This window comes from Chaetodon auriga, chromosome 8 (assembly GCF_051107435.1).
Source record: "Chaetodon auriga isolate fChaAug3 chromosome 8, fChaAug3.hap1, whole genome shotgun sequence".
Taxonomy (NCBI): Eukaryota; Metazoa; Chordata; class Actinopteri; order Chaetodontiformes; family Chaetodontidae; genus Chaetodon; species Chaetodon auriga.
Window position 1 is genome coordinate 19324128 of NC_135081.1, and position 12206 is coordinate 19336333.

The following is a 12206-nucleotide window of genomic DNA, read 5'->3' on the forward strand; positions in this document are numbered from 1 at the left end:
CAAGATTTTTGTTTTCTGCAGTATAACATGCAAACATCCACACAGCCTACTCACACGAAAACCAGTTGAGGTCTGGTCATTGATGTAACTGGAGGCTATTGTACATGAAAAAACATCCCAACATTTTGATTGTGACCACTTAAAATGAGTGTACGTGTGACTTCTTGTCTCGTGATGGCCTCTGTGTGCCATGAGTTGTGACTTTGCCCTCTTGGATTGTTTAAATTGAAGGAGTATTTCAACATAAAATACAATAATGAGTGGCAGAGCAGAAATGTCCTCCTTTAAATCGTTTGACCCCCTAAAATTTATTTAGAGATCCCTGACCTGGAGTTTATGAACCGCAGCCAAGGAACACATCGATCCTTACAGCTGCAGGTGGTGTAAGTCACATCACCGCTAGATGACGCTATTCTTCCCGAGCCCATGGTGCAAGCTGCTGATCGACAGTTAGACGTGTCCCGCCCACTTAACTGTATTGTCCAATCAAAGATCACGTCGATTTGTTGTCGTACGTGTGCTGACAGCGGAACTGAATAATCGAGAAGCTGTCTACCAGAAACCAACACAACAAGGTAAATTTGAGTACACACAGCCTTACTTTAACACTTTTGCGGAGGCATTCACATGCATGTCGTCTTTTCTAGTTATTTATGCAGTGTAGTTGTGAGATTCAAGTCTCTAGAAAGGCTTAAAATGAACTGAGGCCTAACGTGAACGCTTAAGTGAAGCCTTGCGGTTGGTTAGCCATTAGCTACCAAGCTAGCATGACACATTTGAGTTTGAAGAATGGCTAACACACATTGTAACGAACTGACGTTTTGTAAAGCAACCTTGTGCTTGGGACGCTATAAATCTTTTGTACGCCAAGCACTTTATCTGTCATTTACGCTGATGACTGTTGATAGATAAGGTCATTAGCTTCAATGCTAGCTGTATGATTTAGCGGTACAGTTAACGTAAATATATGTTCAGGGAGTTTGGCTGAGCAAGCCTGATTTTAACCGTAATCACTTAACTACCTTATCCCTTAATCACTGCCTCACATGGCCAGTGAAGCACCTTAAAACGCCACTTTAGGTTTTGGTTGAATTTTGATCATTTTGATATGTATAAAAGCGCTTGAAGAGCGTCTGTCTGACATTTAACGCTGCTAACACAACTATCTGCCCATTGACGTTAATGTTTGAGTCCTAAAAGTAATATCACTGCAAGGGGGAAGTAGAGTACCTGTAAATACTTGTTATTGCATGTTGCTGAAAGTGTGTGTGTGGTGTGTATCTGTGTTTTTATTGTGTATTTGTCACTTTCAGCAAGTTTATTTTGCCCAGGCAGTATTTCTTCAGAAGCAGGGCATTCCTCCACGTTCGTAGTCACAGCCATTACACAGTAGAAGTGCTGTTCAGTCCCCACTTGAGCACCTGAAATCTGACAATATCAGAGCCTTTGACAGTAAAGGTTTAGTGCTGCAAGAGACAATAAGCTTAATTTACGTTGCTTGCGTAACAGCTGTTAGTGGTGAAATTCTTAGTAGAGCGACTGAACAGTCAATCAGCACAGATTGTTGATTAACAAAGGTTTTGTTGTTGTAATGTAATTTGAACTCAGCCTTTTGTGTTGTAACACACGTACAGTATATCATGCCACCATCTTCTCCTTTTCAGAAAAAAAAAAAATGCTTACACTCTTAAAGCATTTTCCATTAGCTTTATCTTTGCTCCCATACATTTTTAGGATTTTATATCTTCAAAGTAACTGTGCTTTCACTTGACGCAGACATTGCAGTAATCTTATCAATGCTACCTACATGCAGTTAACCCCTGATCATAAAGTTTTATCATTTTGTTTTCCTTTATGTAGTTTTAAAGTTATTAAAGTTTCCCAGACAGTTTGAGAGTATCATATTCTTTATATTCTCTATCAGCTTGTTTCAACTCTTAATTGAAGCTATGTGATGTTCACGGTGAGTGAATATTCAAGCTCCAGACTCCATGGCTTTATGGCTGTGTCGTACATCCACTGGAAATACTGTAGGTTTAGAGTTTGCTGTGACTGGTCCAGTGCACAGTGTTAAAGGGTTAAATATGTATTTTCTGTCTGTGTTGTATGAAGAGAATTTGAGATGAAATTCTCTTAAGGATGTGACCATCTGAAGTTGCCTTCCTCATCTGCAACACAGCACATATTTATCTGTTGGAACGCTGCTAAATTCAGCATTAAATTAATTCACCACATTGCACTTTGTTTCAGTAAAATCCCAAGTCTTAGAAGTGGTTTGCTGTGATCTTAAGGTCCATTTTGGTTGAAGAGGATTATGGAAAAGATAGATGAACCATTTATTAGAGTTGAGAGTCTATTGAAGTGAGTGCTTCCTTTGTAAGTTTTGGATATGTTATACAAGATTGGAAGCGCACAGCTGCCAAATCCAATTCAAAATTGTTTTTCTTTGAGCAGCCTTATACCTTTTTTATTTTATTATTTTATACCATATTTTATTTTGTTTGATTTTCTAACTCTGTTTTGAATCTATAGCTCCCTGTAAGTGTGCATAACAATAAAGCAGTATTAATTGGAAAGCAAATGTAAAATGTTTTGCATAGAGTTGGTGGTGCCTGTTGTAGCATACAAAAGAGAACAGAAGGTAGTGGGACAAGAGTAGCATTTAATACAAACTGTTTTTGCTGATATTATGTTGTCATGATACACAATTAAACATAGATGACATTAATAGGAAGAATTCATTGAGAAGAGTGGGGAGCAACAACAACATTGTCATTTTCTAAGGTCATTACTGGATGACAAAATATTTATTTATTTATTTTTACAGTGGTCACCAAGATACTCTATGTCTGAACAGCTGCATCCTGAATATTGAGCAGGTCCTCATCTCCCTCAAGCCATGTCTCACAGAAATGCAGCCAGTTCTCTCCTCCTTTTAAATTCAATAGAAATAGAAAGATGGATGCAATCCAGCCTCACATTCAGCACTTGATTTGACTTTTAAAAATTCCTGAAATGAAAAGAGGTGCTGTTGCTGAAACAGTGCGGGTTAATTTGTTTGGCTGCAACACATGCCTGCTCATCTGTTCAGCTTGCCTGAGAACGTGCTCTTTAGACCTTGTTGATATCGGCCCAGTGGGACAACATATGGAAGATGTGTACGTGTGCATCGGATTTGGGATGATACAGCGCATCAGCACCATAAGCACTGACTGAGATGAATAAGAACCAGTCAGATTAGTCTTTGTGCAGCACTGGATATCCAGACACTCTGTTGCATTAATTTTAGGAAATGGCCTCCAGTAATAAAACCAGTCTGACGCAACTGCAATAACTTTGTCATGTATCTGTAAGACTAAACTTCCCTTGTGTCTCAAGATATGTCCTCTGGGATTAAGATCTTTAAATATCCCATCAAAGTCAAGAGGACATCTCCTCTCATTGGGATGTTTGTCAGTTTAGGCATTTTTGAATGGGAACACATGATAAGAATCAGACTGACATCCTCTCAATGCTATTCACGTGTGTGTGTGTGTGTGTGTGTGTGTGTGTGTGTGTGTGTGTGTGTGTAATTTTACCATGTCATGATATGAGTATAATCTACTTATTTTCATTTTTTCTTACTTCACTTTCTGGAGACTAAACTTTTGCTGGATTCACAGGCAGATTCTTGTCACTATTTAGGTAATTATTCTGGTGTTGCCCTCAGCCCAAAGTGGATTTGCATCATCTCTGTGCAGGGAATGGGTTTTGATGAATATACATGCCCTGCTTGGCATTCATTACACTTCTTGTCCGTATTGGTGTGACCCAGTGCAGCTCCTCTTCCCCTATTTGAGTAGCTCTCCAGGTAATTTGAGGGTTAAGTGCTTTGGTCAAGAGTACTTGGCTGTTAGACATTAAATGAAAAGGAAGTATTGTTGGCTCAATTCTGTGTCCTTTCAGCAGACCGCAAGTGGCTGGACTATGTTTTCGAGGGGCATGACAAAGATATCCACATGCTGAGTCCATTAATAGAGCTTCGATATTGTTAATAGAGTTTTATAGGGTGATTGTGGCATGGTGTCCCTAGATGACATTTTCCAGTACCATGATATAAAATAGCTGAGCAAGGGCAGTAACAGAGATGTTATTTTCTGGATTTTTATCATACTTGTACTTTCTACATAAATCTGCTGCTCTTATGCAACTCTCTGTAGTACTTTTGTCCAACCTGCTGACCGTGTCTCTGTCACCTGTGTCCCCTGGTATCAGATGGAGGTGGAGCAGCTCCTGTCGCTGTCAGGCTCAGCACTGGCCCAGGCTGTCAGCTCTCTGCTGGAGACCCCAGGCCTCTATGTCTTCTCTGACATCCTGGAGCTGCCTAATGTCAGAGAGGTAAACACACTCTCTTGCACTTTATCTTCCTCACCCTTTGTGTCTTTTGGGACCTTTTCAGACCTTTCATTAGAAAATCTGTCTTAATCACAACTCGACTCCACATTCAGAGGGGTCAGTGATGCATGTGACCACATTGATAGTGCCGCATTAACACGAGTGTCTCCTAACCATATTGGACCAAGTTCATCATCTACGCAAGTGAAAATGCGTATACATTTGTGCATCAGTGACGTAATCAAAGTCACAACTCACCTCCCAATCAACACATCTATACATAGAGTTCCTGGGCGTGATGCTGCTATCAATTTCAAAACGTGCATGAGCAACATATTACGTATTTTGTATGTTAAAATTACATGAGAATACGCAGTTAACACCCTATTTTGGAAGTGAAATTCCGCTGTTACAGGAGAATCGGACTGTGCAGCACCATTGTTCCTTTCTTTAGGGAAAGCCCTAGAGAGGATACAGACCAGGGGTGATATTCACCAAGGATTTGTTTCCCTTTTTATGCATTGAACAGTCAAATTACATTTGTCCTTTCTTACCAAAAGACCACACCAAGGTTTTGTAGAGATAAAGTGGAAGACAAGCAACAGTGCTGAAGAATGCACTGAATGTGAAATTGAAGGTCTGAGAAAAGCAGGTGTAAAATCTGCAGCACTGTTTTATTGGATAAACGGAGGGGGCAAGAGAGACTGGCCAGGTCGAAACCGCGAGTGAGAGAAACGGGCAGAGAAACAATGAGAGAAATTTCCGCAGTGAAGAATATTACAGCAAATTAAAAAGGCACATTATAAAGTTCCCTAAGACAAAAGAGCAACAATGCAACAGCCTGTTATTATAACACAAAGCTTTAGATGTCTGTTCCCCTTTGTGGTTTTCTGCTCCAATGTGTTTTTCCTGGCTTTTAATGACTCATAGCCGGTCCAGTCCAGTAGACTATGAATGAAACAGGCCGTAGTAAGTTGGCCTGTTATGTTACTTTTATCAGTTTACAGAAATAATCTAGTCAGACTTATTAAGTCTTATCAAAAATCTCACACAGCATTTGGCTGTTTATTATATTTCCTTACATATAGTCCTTCCCTCTTGTGGGGTTGGTGGCTTAACAGCAGAAAACATTTTCTTTTGCTCTTCACTGCATTAAAGAGTAGTAGAGTAGTTATCCTCCCAGGTGTTTGCATTAACAGGGAAGCAGTGTGAAATCAGAGTAAGAATCCATATGGTAGAATGAAATAATGATGATACTACTACCACCACTATTAATAATGATAATAACAATGCCTCAGCTGATAGTTCAAGTCGGCCATAAGGACACACTGTGGGAATGATCCATCATTTGATTCTTGACTCTTGAAGTCTGTCAGAAAGAATCACTGGAGAGTGGAGACAGATTTTGATACCAGGTGTGAGTGCAACCCTTCTCAGATGAAGCCAGTCTGAATTTCAGTAGTCAGATCTTCATCTGGTCTCTCTCTTACTCGGAGTCTGAGCATGACTTCTCCTCAGAGTTGCTCGTTGTGCATATATAAAATACAGTTGCACAGTTTGATATGTAGAGAGTGTCATTACTTCCGTGTTCTGCCACATCATTTTCTCTTTCCTCTCATCTTCTCCCGATAAACCACAGCTGGAGAATGGCCCTCATGCACCAGTTTACCAGCTCCTCAACCTCTTTGCCTATGGAACCTACTGCGACTACAAAGGTATTTGCAGTGGAAGCACAGTGTAAATAAGTAATAGGGCAGCCCTGCAACTCTTTTATTATGAGCTGTATTTCTTTGCTGCGAGGCAGACACCTTGACACAGCAGCTTAAACTCCCTCACCTGAGACACTGCAGGCAGCTTTTTCACAGACCACATTACCGGAGTGCTTTTTTCTGTTTGGGCACCTTTCCATCAAGCGTTCTGATTGGCTGATGCTTCTCTGTTTTGCGGCATTGCTGGCACAAATGAACAATAAACTAATCTTTTGTGACTTAATTTGCTGTCTGTGTAATGCGTTGGGAAGCTTCAACAAAAGTGGAATGTTAATTGTCTCTAATTTTATGCTGAATATCAACCAATAGCCTGGAAAAAGAATGTAGCCTACTTTATTGTTCCCTTCCCTTTCAAGTCACGTCGACAGGGAGCACATTTACTTTCATAGAGCTGTGTAGTGGAGCCCTTAGAGGAGCTGTCAGAGATGCTGTCTCGGAGGGTGTGAGTCCTGTCACCAGGGGAGCATGGCAGCAGGAGACACAGTCGCTGGAGACCGACTTCCTCCCGACTCTGTTCTCCGACTGCTTAAACAGCTCCACGCTCACCTGTGTGTCTCTGTGTAATATTACATTTCAGAGTAATAAGCGGTGCCACGATTATGTGTGACTGTTTGACCCTCGGCAGAGTGACACTTAAACACTGCTCCGGTGTATTTTTCCCTTTGCGACTCTTTTTTTATTTCATGTCCTTGTCTGCTGCTGTAGAGAGAGCAGCCTCTCTTCCCGAGTTGACCCCCGCACAGAGAAACAAACTCCGCCATCTGTCCATCATCAGCCTGGCGTCCAACCTAAAGGTACTGGTTCATTCTTTCCTCTTTGCGCTTTTCACAGAAAAGTGTCCATGAACTGTACTGTTGTATTTGTATCAAAAATAGAAAATAAATCTAATTTCTGCAGCCATCACATTGCTGTAGGCTTCATGAAGCAAAATATTAATTATGTATTAACAGTTCTGCTTTTAGATAGGGCTTTGCTATTTTGTTCAAAGAGTTCATGTGAGGTTGGCTGTGACTTTAAGCTTGTGGCTGTTTTTATATCAGCTAAATTAGAATCACATCAACAGACAAGCTTGTCACTCTGAAGTTTCTCAAGTAAAAGTTGTCAGCACAGCCACTGCTGCTCATGTCATTTAGACTTCTTACCCATCTCTCCTTGTGTATAGTGAAGTATTAAATGTTCTTCTTCTTTTTATTTAACCTTTATTTAGGTTGGTAATCTCATTCAGACACAGAGTCTCATTCTCAAGGGAGACCTTGTCACCACGTTGCTTATGCCCTTTTCTTTCTCTGCCCCTGATAAATAATTGATTCATTATTCTCACCAATTCTGTCTTTCTTTTTCTTTTACTTAATCTCAGTTTCCACTACCGCTGCTCCTTTCACTCTTGCCCCTGTTTTTGTCCTTAATATGTCACCGCTTTCCCTGTATGTAGGCTTGAACTCTCTAATTGCTCAGTGGAGGATTGTTAAATTGTCAAAACTCTCCTTTCATTTTCCTCTGGCAGTGACATTTAGACAAATAGGCAATTTCCCTGCAACATTTTTTGTCGTTTTCCATCAAACCTTTAAAGTAGAATCAAATTATCTGCCCGCGCACCTTGGTTAAAAAATAAGAGACTACGAGGAGTAAGGTCTCATTGTGTCTTTTTTTTCCCCCTCAGTGCCTGCCATACTCGCTGCTCCTGCAGCAGCTCGAGCTGAAGAATGTGCGGGAGCTGGAGGACCTGCTGATCGAGGCGGTTTACTGTGACATCATCCAGGGCAAACTGGACCAGAGGAACCAGCAGGTGGAGGTGGACTGCAGCGTGGGTCGTGACCTGGGCCCCAACGAGCTCCCAAACATAATCAACACGCTGCAGGAGTGGTCAGTATCACCTCTATGTGCCTGTGCACACACTTTAGATTTATGTCTCAATTATCTGTTTTCCTAACTCTTAACAATTTCCTCTCTCAGGTGTACAGGGTGTGAGGCGGTGCTGTGTGGTATCGAGGAGCAGGTCTCAAGGGCAAACCAATACAGAGAGAGCCAGTTAAAGGTCAAAGTCCAAGTGGAAACAGAGGTCCGTCCCTCATCCCTTCTGCCCACAGTTCTCTTTCTTTCCCTCCAGAAAATCCAGTAAATGTGGCTCTTCCTTCTTCACATCTCTGTTTTTCTGCTTCCAGCTACATGTGGTATTTTAGTTTCCCCCTGACTGCATATTTCTCTTGTATCTTTGAGGGTAAACTCATACAGCAGTGTGTTCATTCTTCTAACTTTAAAGGGGTTCACAGTTCTTCTGTCTTAAAGCAACATTCAGGTGCCCATATAAAAACTGAAACCAGTTTTGCCGGCTATAATCATTCCTCCTGTTCTTTCTGGCTGTGAAGAGATCCCCTCCTACTGTGTGCTGCAAGGGTCCTCCACTACATTTGTCTAAGGGCCAGACTTTTTCCAAGCAGACACTGTGGGGGCTGCACTTTCAAATAACAAAAATACATTTATTTAGGACTAATTGGCCCATTATTGTATAATATTTTCACTTTCTGTTCTTTTTATTAGACTATATCAGTGTCAAGAGACTGGACAGATAACTTGATGGTTAACTGGAAAATGCTCCACCAAGGAGGCAAAACCCATACCTCAGCTACCAACGAATGAGTCCTTATCTCAACAAAAATAACTCCTCTTCAGGATCCCAAGAAGCAAACAGAAATACCCAGTTTGGTGCTCAATGTGACAGTTGGCCAACAAAAATAAACCCAAGTGACGCCTCCTGGGTCTAATACACAAGCTTAGTGATTCTCAGACAACCCTGGAGATACCTCCGGTATCTGGTCAGCGTGCTGCTGTCGGCTCCAGGGAATGGGCCTGGGAGCCGAGCGGTTTGATAGTGGGTCCACAGAGTAGAGAGGATGGAGTTGGAGAATAATTTAATTCTGTAGAGCAGGTGAACTATGAATCACTGCCCTTTTGGCTCATTGCCAGGGTTGGACAAGCTAACAAAGATCAGTCTCAGGGCTTTGTCCACTGGTGAGTAAGATGAGCCCATTTACTGAATTCATTAAGATCCTGCAGGCCGGCTGTGGCCTTCGCACCACCAATTGACCATTACTGGTGTATTGTATCTAATGTAAATGAAGGGAAATGAAATCACAGTCCTCTTTCTTTGCAAAAATACAAGCAAGGTTACAGCGTCCTTAGGATGAAATTCAGTTACTGTCCCTCAACTGCAGCTCAGCAAGGAAACACAAAGAGGGAGATTTGTACTAAATGGAGTGTAACCTTTGGAGATATCCGCTTTATTTAACCTACTCAGACTGCTGAAGTCTCGTATTAGCATCATATAAACTTTTGAATGGACTGTGGCTGCTGTCTCCCATCACTTACATTGAAAGCACATTAGGAGGGGGTCTCTTAACAGCCGGCATGAACAGGAGTAACAGTTAACACCCAACCGAACCTGTTCCAGTGTTCCTGTGGGGACCTGACTATTGTTTTAAGACAGACTTGGAATATTTGTGAACCTATCCTTCAACGCGTCCCTCCTTTTTAATCTTTCATTTTTAATCTCTTCTCTCTTCTTCCCTCAGGTCTCAAACCTACAGAAAACATTAAAGGCCAGCGCCGCCTCTCCGTCATCAGGCCCCGCTGGAACGGCCTCCAATCAGGACGGAGACCAGCCCGCAGAGCCACGAGACCCCGCCTCCTCTCAGGAACCACGACAGCCAGGCAAAAAAAGCTCAAAGGTGAAAGGGTGAGTACTGTGGCATCACCTTCGTATTTACGGTGATTATGTGGAGAGATGTGACAACACCCGGGGACAGAGGCAGACAGACGTTGTCCACATGAGTGAAGTTCTCGGAGCGTCTTTGCTGTTACGGCTTTTCATACAAATGAACCAGCAAGAGTTTGCATAGAAATTGCATTCATTTTTCTCAAGCGTGGCCAAACATTTCAGAAATTGAACACATAAAATATGTTTGGCCATGTAGAATAATTTTCTGAAATGATGTTTTATTCAGAATTGTTGGTGCGCTCTTAAATCAACTTTGTGTTTGGTTGTTTTTTTTTTTTTTTTGGTTTGTTTTTTTTTTTTTTTTTTTCCAAGCAAGAAATGCTATTTATTCCTCCAAGTCACAAATTTGGAACAAAGAGCTGCATGTGGAGTTTTTTTCCATTAAGTTTCTTTTATTGCTGCTGCTCCTCCGTTTGTTCTGTAAAGCACTTTGTAACTGTGGTTTTTGAAAGGTGCTTTATAAATACGAATTTACCTAGTTATAACCACAGCACTATAAAGACTCTGCTTCAAACACTAAATTAAAGCCATTAGTCCAATGTTCTTGTAGAGAGCAAAGTTAATTCAACAGAGAACCCACTATGTTTCCATTTTTTTCAATAAACATTAAAAAGCCAGCTGCTAGTGGAAGTGGTTTGTCTGTGTGTGAGCGTGTGCATGTGTCTGCATGAAGTAGCTTTATTATCAGATGCACATCAGTGTTTTGCAGCGGTGCTCTAACCCTGCTATCAGGGACTCTTTCTGTTCTGTTTCCATGCGGCCCAATTACCGATGGCTAATTTCACATCTGTCCTGGATTGTAAAATGTCACTGGATATACAAATGCCCTTCATGCTCTCCTCCTGAAAGAACCGTTTCCCCCTCCAGTGATCAGAGGAGATGCTTTGCTCGTCTGCTGTTTGTGTTGTTGCTGCCGAACAGAAAGCAGTGATTATTTTCTGGCTGCCAGTCACATTTTGATGAAGCATATAGCCCTATAATTTTCATCACTCAGCACTGCACTTCATTCAAATGAAGATCCACTTAATGTTTTGAAATCCAAATTAATGATAGCTTAACCTCAATCCTCGAATTAAAATGAGTTTTGACACCATTTCTTTATAAAGCTATTTAAAGGATGGGACTGATTGTGCAGCAGTTGTTATTATTAGAAATAGGTTCTTTGCAAAAAAAAAAAACTTTTTTAATTTGCAAAAGTAGAAAATCCACTGAGATCATGTTCACTGCAGAAATACTAAATACTGACATTAAATATGTTAACACAAAGAGACATCAGTAAGATGCTGATGTGGGAATGCAAGTGTAAAGTAAACATAAAGGAAATCATAACGTTTAAAAAATCCCAAACAAAGTACCAGTGCAGTGTTTCTTACTGGTTGTTTCCCACTCAGGCTGCGTGGCAGTGGGAAGATCTGGTCCAAGTCCAACTGAAGACAAGAGACTGACATATGGAGACAGCGGCACTAATGGACACTCTCACGGACATATGGACATGTTGACGGACAAACGGACACGTTTAACAATGTGACCAGTGTCCTCGGACACTCATGTCATGTACACTCGCCACAGTAAAACCGGGAAGCTTCTTGGGAACTTTCCTCGTCACCAAATCTCACCACGACGGATTCAGAAACACACACTGGCTGATTGAAATGACAGGTGTGACATCCACTCTTCTTTTGCCCCTCTTCAATAGCCTAACAGGTGGACTGTCAGTGTATACACACACACACACATACACAGCACTTGTAACACATCAAGACAGAACAGTCTGCAGTCAGTTGCCTTTGACCAGAAACAGGATCAGTGTATTTGGCGCGTATGTGTGTATCCCTGATGGATTAAAAATTATCTTTTGCTTTAGATGAATTCTGTGTTGCGTTGTATTTTTTTCTCTGCTGAGTTGAGACATGTATGAAATCTGAATATGAATTGTCGGGAAATAAAATGAAACTCTGTACGTATCCTGACTCTCATTAATGTCACTGTCACTTCTTTTATTAAATGCACTTCAAAGTGCATCTCTGGAGGGTGCACAGCTAAATGTTAACTCGCAGAAGGGGGCTACCCGTTAGGAGGTCAAGCCATTAATTAGGGCATGTCCCCAAAGAGACTAATGTATTATAGCGCTGAGGCTTCCCCTGTGCACAACCAGCATGGCTACACACACATCCACACACACACCAAGTGCATTCATATTTCATATGAGTATGTTTTGCCCAGAGCTTCTATTTCAATGTCAAAATTGCCTCTTGAAATTGGCTGCCACCCTCTCTAGTACCTCCATC

General features: G+C 41.4%; 1 protein-coding gene across 1 annotated transcript; it reads left to right on the forward strand.

The window, feature by feature from the left end:
- Window positions 1-496: 496 nt before the first annotated feature.
- cops7a (COP9 constitutive photomorphogenic homolog subunit 7A) lies at window positions 497-11879 on the forward strand. Its single transcript, XM_076737929.1, has 8 exons — window positions 497-575; window positions 4255-4377; window positions 6014-6089; window positions 6849-6937; window positions 7804-8006; window positions 8097-8202; window positions 9713-9876; window positions 11310-11879. The coding sequence occupies exons 2-8, from the start codon at window positions 4255-4257 to the stop codon at window positions 11347-11349; spliced, it is 801 nt and encodes a 266-aa protein (XP_076594044.1). The 5' UTR covers window positions 497-575; the 3' UTR covers window positions 11350-11879.
- The last annotated feature ends 327 nt before the right edge of the window (window positions 11880-12206 follow it).